Source organism: Lipophrys pholis (assembly GCF_963383615.2).
Source record: "Lipophrys pholis genome assembly, chromosome: 4".
Classification (NCBI taxonomy): Eukaryota; Metazoa; Chordata; class Actinopteri; order Blenniiformes; family Blenniidae; genus Lipophrys; species Lipophrys pholis.
The window spans coordinates 29,135,857-29,158,121 of record NC_137637.1 but is presented as its reverse complement, the minus strand read 5'-3'; the positions used below and the strand labels follow the sequence as shown (position 1 = coordinate 29,158,121).

Here is a 22,265-nt window from a genome sequence, read left to right as displayed (position 1 = left end):
AAAGGTGAGCCTCTCTCAAGGTGACCTGCGGTACAATATATCTGATCTTAACTGTAACAGTGGCGTCACGTGTATGGCAACATGCCAAAAAAGCAGATTGTGTCTGACGATCAATTCATCAGCTTATATAAAGTTGTAACCACATACATTTGCAACGTCGAGCAAACACTATAGGTTTATTTTCCATTTTTCTTCATGATCAACAAATAATGAATAAATTGTCAAATAAGTATACCCCCACACCCACACCCACACCCACACCCACACCCACACCCACACACATCGAATTAACATGCCTGAAAACTGGTATGAAGAAGTAAACATCTTCCTTGTGATGTCTTCCTATATTTAGTTTGTATGTACGTATCAAACTGAGCATTGCAGTTATTCTTGTATTGTATATGTATTTGCGAGTAAATAGTGAATAAACAACTGTTGATCTGTCTCTCTTAAAGTCTGTCCATAAGTCTATTTTGTACCAGGAGTCTTCATTTCTAAATTAATAGAGAAATGGTTTGAGTTTTCTGAGGCTTTCTTTAATAATCAAGCATAAAATTTGATAAGAATTTGTCACTGATGAAAATAGAGAAAAATGTCTCAATACGGTCTAACAAATACCTCAGCCTGGACTGCCAAATAAATAAGAAGAAAAATGAAAAACATGGCTTTTGAAGACGACGGATCTCTTTAAAATAAAATGTTTCCATGCACTTTTTTTTTTTTTTTTTTTTTTACAGAAAATTCAATTGAAGATCAAATTTAATCTTGTCCCTCTGCCTTAGACGAGAGGGTTATTTTCTAACCAGAAAACAAACAGAATCAGGACAAAGTTGGTTATTTGACATGACTATATGTGTTTTGACATTAACTGACCAGGCAACCCATTGACCAGAGGAGGCCTATCATCGTCATCTTCTTCCTCCGGTACGACGCTGTCCTTCCTGTCCATCTTGCTGACTGAGGTGGTGCGTTTCCTGGGGACCTCGCCGCCGTAATCTTCATCAAACAGCACCTGATCCACCAGGTCTGGCTGCACCAGGTTGGGCTCTGCTGGAGGCTTCGGGGTACCATAGTAGTTACCTTCCAGTGGAACAGAGAAGGGAAAAAAAAAAAGAAATAAAAGAACTAACATTAGAATCGAGCAGAAAGTCGTGTGCCGGTAGACAAGAAGAATAAAAGGCACAGTCTGTGAGATTTGTCAGAGAGATCGTACATCGTGCCAAACATGAGTCCAATTTACCGGATTTAAATAAAAAAAAAGATGCTCGAAATGCCACGCACGAACACCCAAGGTTGACTTTTTACAAGTTCCAGAGCTCTGTTTCCGCTGCATGATTTCCACGTCTCTTAACCCCTTGCTTTGTTTTTCCTTGATAACCGCACCATGGGGCTGTCATGACTCATGTAACATTCAAATCACTTCACTTGGAATTTGCCAGCAACTAATTACACTGATCATTGAATACAGCAATTATCTATCTGCTTGGTTTTTTTTTTTTCCTCCCCTAATGAAGAAAGACCTTGTGTTACGGATTATAAATATTCAGTGGGATCACAGCACCCCGTAAAAAGAGGGGGGAGAGTGCAAAACTTTGTGAAATTATTTGCTCATTTAGCTCAGGGGGTGATCCAACTCTGTATGGCTGGTGAGCGGTATGTGAAACTCAATTTGGGCGTGGGATAAATAATTATTCAACCTCCATTAGGATTACAAATAATGTGCATACCAATTTATATCCCTTCAATTTATTATGATTATTTGTTTGCTAAACACTGCTCTGTCAGACGTGCTTACGCAAAATGATCAAATTAATATTTTGGGCAATCCCTTTGTAAGGTTAAATATTTACTTGGTTTCCTACAAAAGGCAGTCATCAGATTGAGCTTAGTCAGCTATATCAAGATATATAATTAGATTAATTAAAGAAGATAGAGAAATACCGCTGGGAAATTGAGATCTTCAGCAGTTTAATTAGCTCCCACAAACTTGATCTTATTTGGATTTGGACCCGCTACATATGGGACCATGGTAATACCAATGTTTGATGTACTTAAGTATGAACATGTAGACATCACAATTACGGTGCTGTAAGAGCAGCATTTATCAAGTGCAGATCTTTTTATAGCTCGATACAAAGAACGAAAGCCGACAACAGCATGCACGCCAGAAAGAAGAGAGGGCTCGGAGGAAAACATCACAGTCATTCCAGCAGCTTTACGACACGATATAGTAACGCCACAACAGCTTTTCTGAGGAGTGAGCCCATCTTGAGCCAGGCCTCGTCTCCTCAGGCGTGCCAACAACAATACGCAGCAAACTGGGTTAATGCAACTATGCTCATCTTTTTCCAAAGCGAAGGCGAAGGCTGAGGAGGAGAAGGGGGCAGGGTGAAAGCCTGCCCCTCCCCTTTCGACGCGCTACTCGGTGTTTACTAAGCGACGCTCTTCCGCATTTGTCAAAGACGGCTTCATTAACAGGGGTGGCACAACGATACGAGGGAGAGATTGGGTCTGGTGGCTAATCCCCGCCTGTCTCCTGCCACACGCTGACATTCATCAGCCAGATGCTACCTCTGTGATTAATTACTTACAAACATGTCGCTTGGCCCCTGATAAATGTGTGCTGCTGATATGGAGGTGTGTGAAAGCAATGCGTCAGTGAAGATTTGTAACAGCATTTGCCATCATAAATGGAGGGAAGCCTCGTAAGCTGATGAGCAGGGACGCTTGTCCAATGTTACTTGTGATCCTCATGTCACAGGGTTGATGAGCCGGGAGGAGTGAGCCTCCTCTTTCAAAGTGTGTGCAAGCAATTTCATGGTGGAGGAGTCAAGTTACTGGTAATGAAAGGGATCCAGTTGTCAAGGGCGCCATGCATAAGCTACACAAGGTCACGAGCACGCTTTTGTCTTACCGGGATCACAAACAGACATTTACAAGCTGGATTCAACAACAAATAACCAATCACAACTCGGTGGATGGATTTTTACCCTTCCTCTCGAATCCAATTTAATAACCATGTCTGTTTTCTCAGACTCATTATCACAACAGGCATCCCAAAACAACGGGTTTTTGAAGTCAGTCTGGACTTGGCAGAGTTTTCCCTTCCCTGGTAGCAGATTAAAAATCATTTGTCAGGAAACAAAACTCTGCACAGATTTTCATTTTTCTTGCCGCCACACTGCCAGAAATGCATTTTACTGTTCATTTTTGAGCTGGATGCTGTGCAGTGTTCCGACAGAGTCACCGGCCGGAACTGGAAACTGGAAGTGGAAAAATGCACCGAAACCATGAAAAAGGGCTCTTTGCATTGTCAGTGACAGGCACCGGTGACATGCGTGTCGACTCGCCAGGCAAAAAGGACACAATCCAGACAAACACGCAGTGTCCAACATGTACCTGACCAATAACAGAGAGATGCCTGGACACGTGTGCACAGTTGTGAAGTTAAGAAGAAGAATTGATAGGTTCATTGACGCTAGTGTGATTGATGAGTCAGGAACGGGGTATTTAAAGGGAAATTATGTGTACAATGCATTAAATGATTGCGATAATATAGTTTCCAAGTGGAGGAAAATGTTAAAGATGAACCATTAACATAATGAGCATTCAGGCAAGTCATTTGGGGCTATTAGCAAGACTATTATGATTAGCCAGGAATCCCATTAGCTTGGTACCTTGAGCACAGCTCACGTACTGTACACAGTGATGGATATTCATACGTATTTCACAGAGGGAACGAAACACTGGTGTCCTGCATCAAGTGACACGAGATGTTTAAACGTGTTTATTTTGTATGCTTATAGTAAAAAAAAAAAAAAAAAAAAAAGATTTAATAAATAAAATCAATTAAAATTTTGCAATGCAATTACTTGTGGTTTCTCTTTCCGTTCGCCGACGGGCTCTTCTTACCCCGCTTGGCTTCTCATGGATGTGCTTAGGAGCACAAAAAGAGGTGCGGGGCAGAGGGATTCCTCTCAGGAATAGAGTATAGAGTATCAGCCAACTTTTCAGAAGCTAATCCGCAAATCTGCACACATCCAAGGAAGCCCTGCTTTTTTATTTTTTTACTTGAACAGGGTTTTTCCACTGGGAGCTGAGGAGCTCAGCATGTGTCTATTTCAAGTCTCTATTAAATGCTATTCCTTGGTTTTCTCGCCTATTTCTCTGCCTCTACCCACAGTCCGCCTCTCGATAAAGGCGCAAATCCCACGTGGCTTCACCTCACAGATGAAGGACAGCTTGTGAGGAACTTGGCAGCTCCTGAAACCCAATTTTTGAGCTTTTAGACGATCGACACCAGGAAGACCAGGATCAGTTTTGTGAGGATCGGTGTGCAACTGTATACTCTTACAGCATGTGTGTGAATGAGAGTGCGTGCATGTCATTGCCGCCATCATGCCACGAAGTGGGAAGGACACCTTTCTCAGGGATCACACATAAAAGAACCTCCCTCAACCCGCCCAGACTACTTTGTATATTAAATATGCAATTCACCTCTTTCGCGAGCGCACAAGCTTAAGTTCTACTACACAGGAGCAGAAATGTACCTGAGCACATGAAGATGAAGTCGTTTTCAGCCTTGAGGCTCTTTCTCGCTGGATGAGGATTTGACTTTATCTTTTAATTCCACATCTTATAGGAGGCACAAAATGTAGCTGAATGAGATTGAGTTAACCGCGCACGGATGGCCCATTTTATAGACCAGAGGTTGCCCCTCAAACATTTACAAAAATCCTCTTCCATTTCACAGCAGCTTGGATTTGCAGAAGGAAAGAATGAGCTTAAAAAGAGCTGGGAGATTATCATGTTATTGCCATAATCATTGTGCAATGTGAGAGAAATCCTCCAATCCAATCCCTTCATGACACAAATACACTGCGACCGTCTGACTTTCCAAGACCTCTAAATGCGGGGCGACTGCTTATGCTCCGTTGTAGTATTTAAGACGAAATGGTAAATACTTGGCTATTCATCTGCTTGCCAAGCTGAAACATCGCTTGTTGTGTAAACTCCTTACTGGAAGGAACACGGCTGAGCTTTGCTACTTGTTGTGAAATATCAGCCACGGCAGACATGTTTACTTTGCGAAGGTGCTGCCAAAGGAACATTTTGGGAAAAAAAAGAAATAAATAAATGGCTTTTTGAAAGGAGAAGAGTTACTGTACTTAAGGGTTCAGTTTAAAATGTTCAGCGCTGCGGATGAGCCAGAGCTTACTCGTTGTGTCTGCGGGAGGAGAGAGGGAGAAAACGGAGGAGGCTGATTTATCCCATGAATAAAGCATGCCCTGTAAGTAAGAACACAAGTGGGTCCCCTGATGTGTGACTGTGCAGCCAGCCGGCAGGATCAGCAGGTTCACTGGTTTACATAAGGTCACCAGCAGGTACTATAGCTGCATACATGTTCACTCGCCATTATGTGAATATGTACACTGTGTTAGGAAAAGCAGATAAAGTGCACTGTCAAAAACACACTTGGGTTTAAGGTACATTTTATCAAAACGGTTATTCTATAACAGTTTGTACATAGGAGATAAGTCATACGTATAAATGCAGCCAGCCAGTTCCATTATTTCAAATTTGACATTCAGCACATCAGGTGGTTCGGTGATTATCGCTGTGGCTTCCGAGTTCCTAGTCGTTGGCAGAGTTTTATGCAGGTATTCTGACCGCACGTTGGTTTTCTGGGTGATTAGAATCTGACGTGCATGTTTGCCATTGTGTATAGCTGTGTGTTAGCCCCGTGAGGAACTGCTGGCCTGTCCAGAGTCTATCCTTGCTCTTTTCCCATTTTTTTTCTACTGAGACAGACTTCATCTCCACGTGAGATCAGTTTGGATAAAACAGTAGTTCTATATACATTTTCTTTGTTCAAGAACCATTTAGCTAGTGTGCCCATTTGGTTTCTCTTTCAATTTTACCAGGCTTTCAGCAGCACGTCACCGTGGACTTGGATAGACTTTACCTTGTTTTTGCCCTTTCCTGCTGCAACTGGCATTCAACCTCAGATCCCTCTCAATTAAAGTCAAGACCTTCTCAATGAGTCAAGTTTCACATTTAATAACAACGTTAACTTTGAAGTGATTTTTTCATTTTATTTTATTTTTTAAAACTTGGAGAATATAATAAAACACATTATGTAACCCGGAAACAACCTCATACAGTTAATTTGTAACAAACCATTTTGAAATGTTTCTAATGTCAAAAAGTTTTCTTAGACTGCATAACTCAACAATCACCAACACCAAATAAGCTCAGATTATAGAAATCTGTGCCTGCGTACCACAGTTGTCACTGCTGACTATTGCGAGTTAAAAAAAAATTCGGATTTATTTTAATCCCAGCTGACGAGAAAAGTTAGACCCTGGTGCTGTTTTTTTTTTTTTTTTTTTTTACAGAATTTCCATTTATATTTAAATTTGAGGTCTACATCCTTCATGTGGCTCAATTCTACACACAGAATGGAGAAAGTGAACAGAAGCACTCATTTGGAGGATCTGTGAGCATTGCTGCTCTTCTGTCGCTTCAAACAAGTCTTTAATCATGTTTCCCTGATCAATACATTTCATCCCGCTCGTCACATTTCACTAAGGCGGGATGTTAGTCATAATGACTGTGAATATCGAGCTTACACTCACTCTATAATAGAGAGCCATCAGCGTGAATCACACATGTGAATGCATGCGGCTGAAAAAGCGCACACAGAAAGTCTCCTGATCTAAACGGCGCTGCGATACTGACCGTCGTAGGTCCCACTTTCAAGGAGAAGGCCGCTCTCTTCCAGGATCCTGAAGTCGCCAACACTGATGAAGTTGTAGTCGACTCCTGGCACCTCCCCTTCCCGAGGAAGCCGCGTGGTGCCTGGAAAAAAACAAGACACATAAGTTCAAACTTCTTAAAGATTTTCACAATCCTCCAGTGGTTAGCTCCAGCGCCTCACAACGAGATGGGGCTTCGTCCCACAATCCGGAGACCTGCGTTCGGTTCAACAGTGACTTGATGGGCCGTAGCTGTGAATGTAGGAGGGTCTGTGATTAACTGGGGGGGGGTTCCCTGCCTTTCGCATCATCTCCTTATTAATTCTCAAGATACACAGAATGAAGCTTTATAAGTGTGGCTGATTGACATAAATACACTTTGATCCAAGAACTCCTTCATTTCCACACCTTTTCACAAGATTCCTTATGATCTCTTCCCATGACAATATCCAGCTTGTTGCAGTGTACGGTGATCTACATCTGTACAAGACAGAAGCACTTTTGTTTTTTTCCAAAAGCGTGGGTATCTGAGTTTGGAGCAAAAATCCAAAAAAGACCTCAGTGCCATCCTGTGAGAAATGGATAATTGATGAAGGCCTGCTGAGCACTGAGGGCCATAATTCATTTTAATCCTCGATGAGTAACTTCAGCTTCTGCGAACAAGATATTATCGGGAGCTTTATGATGCATGTACTCGCTGCAGTTATAAAGCAGAAAACACCAGAGTAAATTAGAGATGTGAATTATGATGGGAGCAACGAGTTGTGTAACCTCCTGGTGTGGTTTAAGTTAGCGCGGACCCACAGAGGGCAGCGTGAATGCAAATGACACCAGGGCATTCTGAGTGCACGTTTTGCTCCTGTGGTGAAACCAGTCTATTCCCATACTGATGGTAGTGGTTTTTTTTTTTTTTTTTTTTTTTAACTAGAGAATGAATAACAGAAGGCACAAATGGCCACCAAATGATTACATTAGCATAAGGATTATGTAAACCTTATTCCATGAATAAATAAGTAGGAATGTGCCATAATTGCACTCAGGGCTAATTAGGTGGCATGTCACCAAACTGGTGAACTCCATAGAAATAAATGCGACCAAACTGGATGGAGCGAGGCAATAATTTATTGCATGAGAGGCTGAACAAAAGACACAAAATGAACCAACCATTACCGTTGTTCCCTGTCACCAAATTGACCCAGTCTTATGGAGCAAACACATTAGCTTTTGATTTTTTTTCCAGGGTTGTTGGAAGGACACTGAGGTGAGGGTAAGTAGACGATTGTGTGTGTGTGTGTGTGTGGGGGGGGGGGGGGGGCACCCTTGAAGGCCACTAGTTGATTGCTGAGGTTAATATAAATAGTGATTTATATTCAGAAAAAATAACAGGCAATTTAAAATTTCAAATAAAGCAGATTTCAATGTCAGAAGAAACCAGAGCACATCGAGGAGCCCTCCAGCAGCGTGGAGAGAGAGAGAGAGAGAGAGAGAGAGAGAGAGAGAGAGAGAGAGAGAGAGATGACACAAACTCAACACCGAAAAAAAAGAAAGATTATCAAGTGAGGCCAGGAACGTCTCGCTGAGATATGAGTCACAAACAGACTGTGTGTCAGGATCAGACTTTAATGAGTGAATATTCCTCCACATTTCTAAATTCAACAGTAACACACAGCGTCAGCAACAGCAGTGTTTTGTTAATTAAACTCTTAAGTGAATTCTCATCTGTTCCATGAAAGGATGCCTATGCTCCATTGAAATGATCTTATATCATATGTAAACATAAAAATTACATTCATACAAAAACCGTGAAATATGCTGTTGCATATTTATGTGTTGTTTTTTTTTTTCTTTTCTTACATTTGCATTGGTCCGTGCCAATTAACATTGAAACAGCAGCTCTGTAGATTGGCCCAATGGCCTATTAACTAACTTTATGTTGCAATTTCCTTTTGTTTTTCCACTCTTATATTTTCTCCTTAATTGGACTGTGACAGCTTCTCTGTGCCGGCACAGAGAAGTAATGGCATAGTTTTTTTTGGAGGGGGGGTTGGTGGATGTCAGAGAAACTTCCTTCCCCCACCCGGCTTGATATCACAGTTTGTGTTACCAAAAGCAGTTGACATTGCATTGTGTGCGAGAATGCCAACCTCTGCTGCTTCTCATTACCAACTTGTCTGCCTGCCCACTCTTGCTTTGGTCCCTCAAAAATGTCCCCTGTAGCCCAATTACTTGAGCCACAGTTATGTACCTGCCAAGGCTCTCCCCCAGCCATCATCCTGGCTGTCACACCGATATATACCATAAGTGTCCTATTGCGGATCAGTCACCAGCCATATAATGAGGCACTGCTGAGCTTTTGAGGGTCCAGTGGAGTGAAAGCAACAAATCTTTAAAGCCAGAACTTTGCAAGATCATGTCTTGCTTTTCTTTACAGCATGGTCACTGACACACGTTGGATACGACTTCATAAACACAGTCTTTCAAAGACAAGTAGATATGCTGCAGTTAATGGGGAAAAACAGGAAGGGTGGAAATAAAGTGGCTTTATCAAAGCAAATAAAGATTTTCCGTCAGTATAAGAACGTCGTACAGTGGAAATGATTTGGGCTGTAGCATTGCCGGCACGGGAAAGGGTGTAACAGTGTAGGAATAGTCTGACATTTTGGGAAGTACGCTGTCTTGCTGAGTGTTAGAAAGGATCGATTTACGTTACTCTCAGTCTGCTACAGCCAGCAGCTTAGATTAACCCAGCATAAAAGATGGAAACGGAGAAGAGTGGCCAGCCTGGCTCCGTTCAAAGGCAGGAAATCTGCCCACAGGCACCAGAAACTCCGACGCTCAATAATTAACATAATATATCTTCTTTGTTGAATCGCTACAAAAACGAAAGTGTAAAAACTGCTGCCTGACTGCCAACCTCAGGAAGACAAGACTCCAGAAAGTAATTATGCGCTCTGCCAAGTATAGTTGTGCAGCGCATACACTCTCGTACACTACAGATTAAACCAACAAAATATAATTAGTGAGCTTCAGTAGTGCTATTATTTAGATTTGTTCATTAGTACCGAGCCTGTTTTTTCTCTTTTGCCCATTTTATGCTAAGTAGGCCGTCTCCGCGCTGTACCATTACATTTACGATACATGTATAAAACATTATATCTGCCCTTTTATTCAATGCTCAAAAATGTACATATGCATACGTTCCCAAAACGTTCAACTGTTATTTACTGGCTGTGCACGGTGTTTAGAAGAAGTATATTAAAAACGCAAAACAATTGTTTGCGTCTGTGTTATTCTGTTGATCCTGAACTGGAACAAACTGTCCCTTTAGTCTTGCAAGGTCTCATAGCAGAGGCCTATTTTTTGAACCGTCTGCACTGAGAGGATGTCGCGACGGGAATGTCAGAGGTAGTCAGTCAGAAGTGACGGGCTATAAATTTATCATGGCGATTGTGTGCCAAGGTTTATGATGGCACTCAGCTTAAGTCTTTGATGTTGAAATGGAGGAAAAAGAAAGAAAGGGGAGGGAAATGAAAAATAGGATCATTACAAATCCAGATTCTCTTAGCTTTTGGTGGAGTATTGAGTTAAGACAAGACAATGAGGCAAGCTGTGTCACACAGCATACTGTCCTGATGTTGTCATGCTGTAAAATAAGAGTCTATTTAACATTGAGTAAGAAATACACTGAAAACCTTAGCTTTGACTGAAAAGACGAAAGGAAATCACATGTTGAAACGCATAAAGTAAGAAGAGAGGTTTCACGACATGTCCTGTTTCTGCACGTTCACCCACAACGCTGTAAAGTGGGCATGACTGACAAGGAATTCGTAAAAGATGAAACTATTCTTGGGCATCTTTCATCTCAGCGGGGAGTTGGAGGACTGCAGGTGACCCTTAGTTCTCTGTACGTGTAGAAAAAAAAGCCTCAGGTTTAATGTCTCTTCACAGCACAGGAGAGCCTTTTGTAAGAGTTCAAACATGAAGGAGCCTGTCCCGAGACCCAGTCAAGGAGACGAAGACCACTCTATGACCACACAGACCAGACAGTCCTCGTCTCTCTGCTTCAAACTTTCCTTCCATATTTTTCTCGCAATCGTATATCCCATAAATGCATTCTCTCTCTTTAATATCAATGAAGTTGTTTTATGTTGCTTACCTCTCGTTTAGCCCATTTCTTCCCACGATGAGTCGAAAATGCGATGAATAAGAACATGTATGCTCGAGGCAACCAAAATAATGTGGCTAAGAAATGACTTTATGTGTTTATAGGACACAACGATAGACTGGCAAAGTGACGGAGGCTAAACCTGCTCATTATGTTGCTGGCAATGATCTTACGCCTTGTTTACTAATCACACTGTGATGACAAAACATATTTTGCAAATGTTCTCAGCTTGCAGAATTTGGTGATGCACCACCACTCCTTCAATCTGTTTGGTAGCAGGCAGGTTGCAGAAGTATTGATCTCCCACAATGAGAGAGCGGCTTTTTAAGTTTCGGTGACAAAAAGATGAGGAGCTGAGCCTGCGCCGCACAGCTTGGTGGTAAAGCTGCAAGAGCAAAAATAACTGCAGTGGGAGCAGGAGAGTGAGTTTGGGGAGGTGAAAAGAAGCAATAGACAAGCTCATTAGTCAGCAAGCACTGGCTGTATTGCACTGAGGTCCAGCGCAGTTAATGTCAGTCACAACTTTTGTCTGCAGACTCAAACGGATTCCTTCTCACTCTCCTGTATGTCAAACTGATGAATTTTGATCTTTTGGATTATATAGTGAGTACAATATGTGTATGTAAACTTCATGCTTGTGGAAGTGCTCAGTCGGAACGTCTCAGTCTGGGATTCATGTTGTGGATCGATTGAAACGCTTCCTAATGCACTTGATATTGGAAAATGGGGGCTTAAGGTCAAAAAGAGCTCGCGATTTATGAGATCGTTTCCTTTATTCAGTCCATTAATATTGGCTTAAAAGGTCTCTCTTGATAATGAGAACTAGTGTCTCAACAATATTACCTCTATAAATAAAGCTCAAAATAAAATAAATGAACTAAAGCATACTGAAATTATTTTCTATGTGTATTTGAAAATGTAAACAAAACCCTTTGGTGTGCAAGGAAAAGCTCACAGTCTTGAGGATTAAAAAAAAAAAAGTTTAAAAAAGGCAGCAAGGGTAATTGAAACGGAGCGAGATCGAAAGTAAAACAGAGAGGTTGACGGATGGGAGGCTGAGAGCGAGCCTGTGAATGATGGAAGTCCCATCACTGTGCGAGCCTCGGTCTCCTGCTCATTAAGACAGTAATTCAAGCAGGGGATTAGAGAGTCAGACTCATGCAGCGAGTCCACTGGCTGCTGTCGATGAATGATGGTTAAAGGCCGTTAAAGTCTGAATGACCGTCACTATGGTACATGAAAAAAAAAAAAAACAAAGCCACATTTCAAGTGATAGCTCATCGTGAAGCGTGTGTGTGCAGGTGAATGTGGTGGGTCACAGGGAGCAGAGCGAGCAGGTATGAGCAGTGGGAGAAGCAGGCTGCAGTGTTAAAGGAGGAAAACACTTATGAAGTCTGTAATGAACTTCTGTCTATTCACTGTAACTGACCCAAGATACTCCCTGTGCAATTGAGCTGTGAGAGGAAAAATTCAATAACAAGTCAAGTTGAACTTCACTGCTAAGAAAACAACAGCGTTTGGAATATGAGTGGCAGGTAATAGACACACAATGACCAAACAGGCAGAAAAAAAAGTAAAGGGCAAAAAAGAAGTGTTGTAGTGGTTGAACCTCTCATCTCATCTCATAGCGATATAGAAGACAGGTGAATGGATGGATGGATGGTATACAGGAGCGGTGGGAAAATGCCTTCCCACCCAAGACAAAAAGAAAAGATGAAATTAAAAATACATGAAAGGTAAGCAGCTTACTTCCTGAAAAATTTCACACTTGTGCATGCAGGTCCCCTCTGAACAAGGCAGAGCGACTTCCAGGCCCGAGGGGTGAGAGAGCCGAGATGTCACTTGTTTGTGACGGCGCTGCGCCTGCGAGTCCGTCGTCGCCTCAGGAACAGTTGCAGTTAGTGACTAAAACCTTGACTACCCTCAATTATGGCGTTCCTTTGAGCGGAGTCAGTCTTCAAGAGGATGTGGCAAATATTTAGGTCAGCACATCTGTGTGAACATCACCAGTGTTTCAGAATTGCAGACTCTGTGTCGGAGTCAAGTCTCCCGCTGGAGCAATTTCACTTCTTCAGTTCCCTGCATCATTTGGCGCTTTTGAAAGAACAACGTCACGCTGCGTGTTTTGAGAGACTGCAACGTTAGTGGATCGGCGAGGTGTTCTAAAATTCACGAGGCTCTTCCATCTCGTATGAAATGACCGAAAAAAAAAATAAAAATACATGGACAATACAATGGTGGCTCGCTTTGTGGGGGCAGCTTTCTGCTGTGTGTGTGTGTGTGTATGTGTATGTGTATGTGTATGTGTATGTGTGTGTGTGTGTGTGTGTGTGTGTGTGTGTGTGTGTGTGTGTGTGTGTGTGTGTGTGTGTGTGTGTGTGTCTCAGCGGTGAATTCCCCTGCTGGGTTCCATATCAATAAAATATTTCTCTTTGATAATTATAGTAGCAGCAGACAACTGTATTCCCCTGAAGAAGTCCAGAGAAAATAAAGAAATGAACAAAATAAAACTGCAATTCAATTTTTTAGGCTGGGGAAAAAGGGAAAAAAAAAAAAAAAAAACTATGACCAAATTAAGTGTTTACGTAATACAAATAATACATAGTAGAAGTATATCATTGCATGTTTGCAAGCAGTTTTGTCTAATGTAGTTATTTTCAATACTTTCACGAAAAGAATGTCAGTATTCTCGCTCGTGAAAACCATTGAATAACCTGGAAAAACAAAATGATTAGGTAATGCAGGGATATCAGCCTGAAAATGTTCTTTCCCCTCCTCAACTCCTGGAAAGTGGCATTTACCAATGAAAGATTTCTCTCTGCATAAGCAAATCGAGCCCGAACTCATGCACTCCGTTTACTGTTTGACGTCATGAAACATTTCCAGGCTTCATAATTTTGCGGAGCAATACTTCATGTTGAATGTTCACAGTTGATTAGATCAACAGTTGTTTTGCAACGGCAATATTTTGGTTTAAAAGATATTGCAATCAATGGACATTTTCATTAAGTATGAATTACTAGTACTCTGAATACCCACACAGCTGTCGTTTACTGCATTGGTTTTTTGGCAGTCCACAGTAGCAACCTCTTTATTTACCACTCCATTACTGATTTCAGCAGAGAATAATAGCTGGTGACGGCCCCGCTGGGTAGAATGTCAGCCAGGGAAATCACAGCGAGCAGACACGAGGGGGAAAAAAGGTATTATATATGGAAAGAATATGATTTTGATCACTGTGATGATAGGGTACAAAAGTAAATAAATTAGATGGGGGTTACGGAGATGTCCTTGGCCTGGTTGCCATGGTGACAATGAAGTGTGTGTGTTTTTTAAGATTGTGGCAGAGAGCGGTAAGTAAAGTGGGGTGACAGTGTGTGTGTGTGTGTGTGTGTGTGTGTGTGTGTGTGTGTGTGTGTGTGAGTAGGGAACATATTAACTCCCGTGTGGTGGATTTCTAGCTGTATGATATAGAACCTCCTCAAAATGACCACAAAGTACTTGTAAGAAAAAAAGAATACACACACTGAAAGTGGGTTACTCCACAATCCTGACTTGCTTTGTGCGTGCAAGTGGTTTCAAGTAGCACGAGTGAGAAATGCACATCGTGGTGTACTTACAGGGGATGGTGCGTAGGTAGAGGTTGTCTCGTATGATCTGTTGGAGCTTGTGGTCCAGTGAGCCCTTCTGAAACTGCAGACTGAGGTAGTGGCGCAGGTCTGTGTTTAGTACTTTACCTGCAACAACAGAAGCGGAGGCAGGGAGGGTCAATAAAAACATGGTGGTACTCGCTCTGAAGAGTTCATGCCTAAAAAGGAAATCAATTCAAGTGGCATGTACCCTCGCAATTTGATCGATACCTCTGAGCCGGATCAGACTGTTTTTCCACTTGACAGAACGATTACCCATTTGAAGTATGGGTGTTTAATTTTTCTTTTTCTTTTCAAATATTGCAAGCCTAATATTAAAATGGATTAAATCCTCAGGGACTGAACAGAGCTTGGCACAATTTAAAAATAAACATAACAGGCAGTTTTTACATATTGCAACAATACATATATTGCACAGTTGATCATTGCCGTATCTAATGTCTGCGTTATCAAGGTTTAGGTTCAAGGGAAACCTGTCCCAACCAGCATTGGGTAAAAGGCCCAGGATTCCCCTGGACATGTCACCGGTTAATCACAGAGCAAACTCTGAGTAAACGACAAACACATACACATTCACACCCAGGCGCAATTTAGACTCATGTCTGGGTACTTTGAGAAAACACACACTGTCAAAAAAAAAAAGAACATGCAAACTCATTCATACACACAAACACAGGAAAAAGGTTTACAAAACGATAAACCATGAATCTTTGAAACTGCTTTGTCTAAAGCTCGATAAAGCCCATCCCACCTGACTTGGATCAAAGGCAGAGTAAAGTCAGGGCAGATCACCAGAAAGAGAACAAATAGACGCTGAAATACACACAAAGTCTTGCCAACTGGCAATTTAAAATCAAACCCACGTCCTCAAACCAACAGAGAATCCAAGCAGGTAGAGATCATACAAATTGGACAGAAAAAGAAAAACTCAAGAATAATAAAAAAAAAGGAAGACATAAAAAAATTGTGGATATTAGTGCCAACCCTCTGACGAAAAACCAATTATATTTTTATTTCCCAATCACTTCTACAAACATGCCACTCATGACAAACAGGCTATAACAGTTCACATTACTTCATTTTTGATCAGCGTATAAAGTGTGTCAAAAAAAAAAAAAAGAAGAATTAAAGAGGCAGAGCTCTCTGCTCAGAAAGGTCTTGCCGGGAATCAAGCCTGAGTCTTCTTGTTGTGAGGCATCGGTGCTAACCACTGCATACATCATGAGTCATCGCAACAGTTGGAGCATAAAAGTGTGAAAAGGCAAAATGCAGCATGAAAGGTTGAAGGTTGAGCAAACCCTGGTGGATTACTCAACAAACATGAATGTTTGTGAGAGAAAACCTACACCGGTACAGAGAGAAAATGGAAACCCGACAAAGAAATGTCACCGCCAGGAACACAAGCGTCACGTAACCCAATGAAACACTGATCAATTAGGACTTTTCTGGTGATTGTGACCTTGATTGAAAGCTTTTCAATAAATAGTTTGATGGAAAATAATTAGCAAAATTTACAATATATCATTATTATTTCAAGTGACTGCTTCATTCCTTTTAAATTCACCTTTTACTTCCAGCTTGTGCAGAAGGAAAGAACAAAGGTAACACTGATGATTATTCTGCGGTCTCATCAACAAAATCCTCTTCAATCATGAAGAAATAGTATTGTTTTAGGTGACGTGAAAGGGCTTCGACGGAACAGATCGAGTGTAAAACGATATTAGATTGCTTGTCGGACTGTTTTGTATTCTTAGTGATTTTATTTTATTTTTTTTTGCTCTTGTTGAAAACACCAGAACAATCACTAAGTGACAGATGACGGATGCGGTGTGCATACTCAGCTCTTAACAGTTTTAAACAACCTCGCACAAGCCTCAAAAACTTTCCCCAACAAAGACGTGCAATGCCACAACCTCAAAAGTGAGGCGCCAGAGATTTTCATAAGCAAATCTGAAAAGATTTTTTTCCTTTGCTCTCGGCTCCCAGAAGCCTTTGTAAAAACAAAAGGGAAGTTCATGCAAAGTTTGAGGGAGACGACGACTTCAGAGTCGTCATGCACAAGCAGGGAAAAAGTTTTTTCTCTGAAATAACATGATGAGGAGTTTGGGAAAACAGGAAGAGATCTTCCGTGTCTGCATGCCCTCAGCTTCCTCATCTCTTGACAGAAAAAGGAGAGTAGGCTTTGAAACAGTTTGACTGCAGGGAAGTAATCATTTCATCCCACATTTCTCCGCTATTCTCTCTCCATCTCTCTATCTCTCTTTCTTGCAGGCAGACCAAACTCTGCTCAGCATGACTCTCTTCTGCATCGCAATGAATACCAACCAGCAGGACTAAAGATGAAATTCTTGCTACTGTAGATGTACTGTACTCTATGTACTAATAGAGCGGGGACTTGTACTTGACTATGCAGGGATGATAGAATAATGATGAGCTCTGGGAATATTTCCGTAAGCTTTCTCTACTCACAAATCCTCTTTTCCTTCTCAACTCGTGACAGAAACCAACACAGACCATTATTGTGACAGCACTGCCATCCTATTATTTTGCCTTCTGAACTTACTCGTGCATCAAGCTTCGGATGCTGACTCGCATCTAAATGCTCCTCGTGTCCACAGGCCTCAGTGCCATCTGACGCCGTTTCCATGAGCAGTTGTCCCAGCGGACTTGCCTTTTCACAACGAAGGTTGCATCTTCTCCATCTGCCCCCCCCCCCCACCCCCCCACCCCACCCCACCACCACCACCACCACCAACGAGCCTCTTTCAGCTCACTCCAAGGGCATTGCATTCAAACAGGTAAACTTTACCACAGCCTCCAATACGACCTTGAGAAACTTGGATAAAGCTCTTCAGTTAGAAAACAACGCCGTTGTTTGGAAACCCCGGCGCCAAATTAAATGCATTATGATCTTCAGAAACACTTCAAAGGGTGGAATCAATTTTGCTTCCAGCGGGGGAAAGGTGGGCAAACAATTACTGAGGAAATAATGGAAATGTTGTTTCCAGTGTTAATGGGTCGAAGATGTCATGTCAGTTCCTTGGTAAATAAAACTGCTGTATGGTATTTCATATAATGAGTGCTGGTTGTCAAGGTGGTGTAAATAATAGTCTATAGCATGATAAACAATGAAGAAAAGCTGCTACTTTTTCTCATTTTCAACCAAACTGACTTTCAGAAATGAAGATACTTGAACCACAGCAAATGGAAAATCCTAAACCATGAGCTTATAAATACAGGTAACTCAACACACACACAGTGTTTCGTGTTTTTTCGGAAGTGTATCCTTCAAAAGGTTTTTCTATGTCTCTGTTGCTCCCATGATTTCTTTGAGTGTGCGTCATATTTCCTCCCCAAGGTGTCGTCCACTTTATTTTCTTCCTGAAATATCACGAATTTATTTGTTGTAGTAGTTTTTCTTGACTTCTTTGAGAGCTGCAGGTAGGTCAGGGATCATTGATGTTGTGGGCTTAAGACTGTTTGTGTAATAATCTACGTCTTCTCTCTTTTTCTTTCTCAAGAAGATTTCCCCTGTGCTCGTCTCTATCCCATTTAATATGACTCTGCACGTTGAACCTTTAATTGTGGGCTAACTATGCATTTGAAATGATGAAACTCTGTCTTTGATGATGAAAGAATGGTGACATCTTCTTGCCGTGGTCTCGCACTCCCCTTAACACATAAGCCCACGTCACGACTCAGAAATCAATATGCTCCAATCCTCAGTGGTACTGCACTGTGATGCCACCAGGTGTGAATGTGTCGGATTGTAAGACAGTAGAGCAAGCATGCTCAATCACACTTTATTTGATAACCATTATAAAAGACCAAGACAGACAGAGAGAGAGAGAGAGAGAGAGAGAGAGAGAGAGAGAGAGAGAGAGAGAGAGAGAGAGAGAGAGAGAGGAGAGAAAGAGCAAGCATTTCTCCATTGACTGCACTACAAGTATACAACAAGTACAGTACTACAGTGTAGTCTTTGTGGCTTCCCAGGTCCTGTCAGAGGCTGTTAGTGAGTCTGTCACATCACACAAGTTTTCTCATTCCTCCTCCCAACAGATAACGTCGCCATTGTAGCGCGCCTCATTCTTCTGCGACAGGGGTTCAATGGGCTCCATTGTACCCCATCAGCCATCCCCTCAGTTGTAAGTTATTTCCCCACAGCTAAACAAGAAGATGAGCATGCCGTCCTGTTTAAATCTTCACAAAAGAAAGCGGCGGTGGATTTGCCCCCATTGCGTTTAAAATGCATATCATATATTTCCTAACAAATTTTTTTTTTATTTTTTGGTTTCCAGGTCAAATTATTACACTCGATTGCAGCCGGTGCGAAGGCAGGACACTGCACTCAATTTACTCCCTGTCAGTTATGTCATGGAAATCTATTTTCAGGCTTTGCTCAAAAGTCCAGTCAAACAGATTGATCCTCTTTAAATGAGGCACGTGCTCGCCAGTCTTCCACGAGATTCTCTCTTCTCCTTTTCCTCTAAACATGCACCACATATTTCCCACAGTGCAGGAAGTCATTGCATCTCTTCATGAAGCTGTGAAAACTAAATACATTTTTGGTTTGGCTGTCCTGGACTCACTATTCTTTTAGTTTTATTACAGCTTTATTGGTTTATTGGTAGATGGATTTAGGTTTTTTTTGGTTCAGTTTTTGTAAGAAGAAGCGAAAAATAAACAAACTGAAGGAGAAGAGATCTGAAATCGTTGTGCTAATATTGTGAAGTGTTATTGCTGCTTCTACATGAGTATATTTTATAAACAAATAAATAAGAGCTTGTAGAAGTAGCTCATGCATTTCCTGTTTTCCAAACTCTTCATCAAGCTCCCTAATTAAAAAAAAAGATTCCTTTTGTGGTGTTCTCTGTTTTAGTTAATATGCATCTGTGTACAGACATGTATTATTACACTGCAATGGGGCCTTCTTCATGCTTTTGTTTCTCCATCTTTTATATCCATTTATAAAACTTATGATCTTGGGAAGCTCCAAGTCGATCTCAGTTCCAAATGGGTAGAAAACAGGGAGTCTTAACAGCCTGAAATCAACACCCTGTGGCATCTTGGCGGATGTTAAGTTGTTTTAATTTTTGAAAAAGGAAATGAAGCAATAAAGTTTTTTGTTAAAAGTCAAAAAGGGTCCTTCCCTCCCCTGCCCTCCCCTCCTCCACCTTGTGATTTAAGCATGAAGCAATGGCAGGGGACACATCAGAAAACGAGCAAGTTCACCCAGGGGAATCCTTTGGCACCACGTTGCCATTTCACCTTGCATCAGCAATACTCTTCCATGTCTCCAAAAAAAGAGAGTGAGCGAGAGAGAGAGAGAGAGAGAGAGAGAGAGAGATAGAGAGAGAGAGAGAGAGAGAGAGAGAGAGAGAAAAAAAAACAGTCTCAGAGAAAATATTTGCACTCAGTCTGCAGTGATGGAAGCAGTGCCTTGCCTGGCACCCCGAGAGAAACGACAGACTGTTAACATGCTCACTTAGACCAACACCTCACTCAGAAGTCACAGAATTAGATTAACACTCGAAGCTCGAGACATAACTCGTCCTCACACACGAGCACATGTCCTGCATCTGCTTGAAGAGATTTATTCAGGGAGTTGAGAACTCCAGTCTGCACCAGACTTGTAAACTGTGAAAATCATTGTGCCAGAATGACAAAAGCTAAATTCCCTTCTTAACTGAAAATTGAGATAAGCAATGAAGAACGCAGGACAACATGTCAGTTACAGTAATTTTGTTGAGGCTGTGTAATTTTGAGACACACCAACTTCTCATTTAGTTTTTTTTCTACTTCAAAATCTGTCATACATTTTTGCGTTTAGATTTTTCTATGGTCATGAAAAACTATTGAAAATACCCAATTTCAAATGAAAATAGTGAAAACAAGATCTCTCAGTCTGGTCTCACCATTCTCATTAAACCCAAAACGACATTCAAAAATCAAGTGCTTTTCCTTTATTAGTTGTTATCTCCAAAAACATTTGTCTCCTTTTTTTTGTAGGTGTTTTACCAACTACGGTTGAAACCGAGCAGAAATCCTGTGTCTATTGCGACATCTCCCCGTGAGGCACTCTCTCCCCCCCCAGGCCTGTACACGTCCGCTGGGAGGTCATTATCTCGGTTTTCTGACTGTCACATAATTAACAGGCCCTCTGAATAAAGAATATGTCATCAGGTCCGGAGCTGTTCTCAGACACCTTTCTCGATGTGCTTGGTCATCTTATCAAGGCTCACCCAACGGCACGGATTCCTCATAGTATACCCAAAAACATATGATGTCACAGACTACAGGCGCGTGAGGAATGAGAGTGCACAGGATTGCAATCTCTATTCCGCATTCATGCCGCCGAAACCTTGGCTTTCGTCTTCACTCTAATATATACACACGAGACTTTCAGACTGTTGCTGCAAAGCAGCAGACAGTAAGCTTTCACCCACACATCTCTGATGTGTATTAAATGGATCATTTTCCTTGTACAGATAAATGAGCAGATCAGTCAGGCCTTATCTCGTTAAATGAATGGAATCCATTGATACGATTAGCAGGTCAAAATTTGACAAGAACCTCCCCAATCGTTTAACTGACAATTGAAAATGGTACTACATTCACTTACAATTGTATGGAAAAAATTCAAATTAAAAAATGTATTAAAGTCATGTGGTTGTGGTCATGGCTATAAGAACAGTAAATACAGATAGAAAACAAGCAGCGAGCAGCTGTTTCACTTTAAAATCAGATGTTCTGTTTACTCATCCAAAGAAGCTTCGTTCACAAATTAAGAAGAAATCATTAGTTGCTTACAATTAAAGCTGCATAAATAGTTTAATAGAGTAAACGGATAGATAACTGTTTAAATCAGGAAAAGGCGTTCTGGACCTTTGTCCTTTCTGTAATATGAGTTAGAAAGGAGTCAGAAAAAAATTCATTTCCTAATGTTTTAATGTTTCACATTAAATAAAAATGGACAGCAGAATTTGATAATTATAAACCAAATACAATAGAAAAATGTTCATTTTCTTCTGACTAGCTTCAATAGTCGGGGGATATTCATTTATTCAATGAAATTAAGCAACACAAGTAAATGTGAGGTTTCCATTCATTCATTCGATCAGAAGTAACTGCATTCCATGTTTTTTAAGTAGGAACACATAATATTGTCACTTTCGTAAAATAATTAGTAATTCTTTTTTCATATTTTTTTAAAAACTGAAAAAACAGAAGAGAACTAGTGTTCAGCACTCTCTCCTCTCAGTTCTCAGGTCTGTGCAACGTTTGCATATTCTCCCTGCGTGTGGTGGTTTACTGGTTCCAAAATCCAAAAACGTGTTTGAGGTCAATTGGTGACTGCAAACTTTCCCATAGGTGTGAATGAGAGTATGTGTGACTAACAAAGTTTTCCTGTTCTATTCTATAATAGTCAGCTAGGATCGGTTTCAGGCTATGACCCATAGTTGGATAAAGCAGTATAGAAGAACAATAGATGGAACTCACTGTAGGTGCCCCCTCTAGTACTTCAAACTGCCTTATTCTGATTGGTATGGGTGCTATTATGTAAAAAAACAACACAAAAACAGGATTTAACAAATGTAAGTATTGTGCAAAACAACAAGGCTGTTATACTTGGCGTGTTATTCAGCTGCTTCGGTCCGTCTGCATGCTTCCGTGTTTCTAAAATTCTTTGCA

General features: G+C 41.2%; 1 protein-coding gene across 2 annotated transcripts in view; it reads right to left on the bottom strand.

The window, feature by feature from the left end:
• magi3b (membrane associated guanylate kinase, WW and PDZ domain containing 3b) overlaps window positions 1–22,265 on the bottom strand; it is a 122,701-nt gene that overhangs the window by 22,839 nt on the left and 77,597 nt on the right. Inside the window, exons 2-4 of one of the 2 annotated variants that reach the window (XM_080461299.1) lie at window positions 14,544–14,660; window positions 6,742–6,861; window positions 874–1,080 (exon numbers count right to left, since the gene is read on the bottom strand). In XM_080461299.1, the coding sequence (XP_080317425.1) occupies window positions 874–1,080; window positions 6,742–6,861; window positions 14,544–14,660 (444 nt within the window). The remainder of the gene's footprint in view (window positions 1–873; window positions 1,081–6,741; window positions 6,862–14,543; window positions 14,661–22,265) is intronic. The other variant, XM_080461300.1, reaches the window with a different exon arrangement.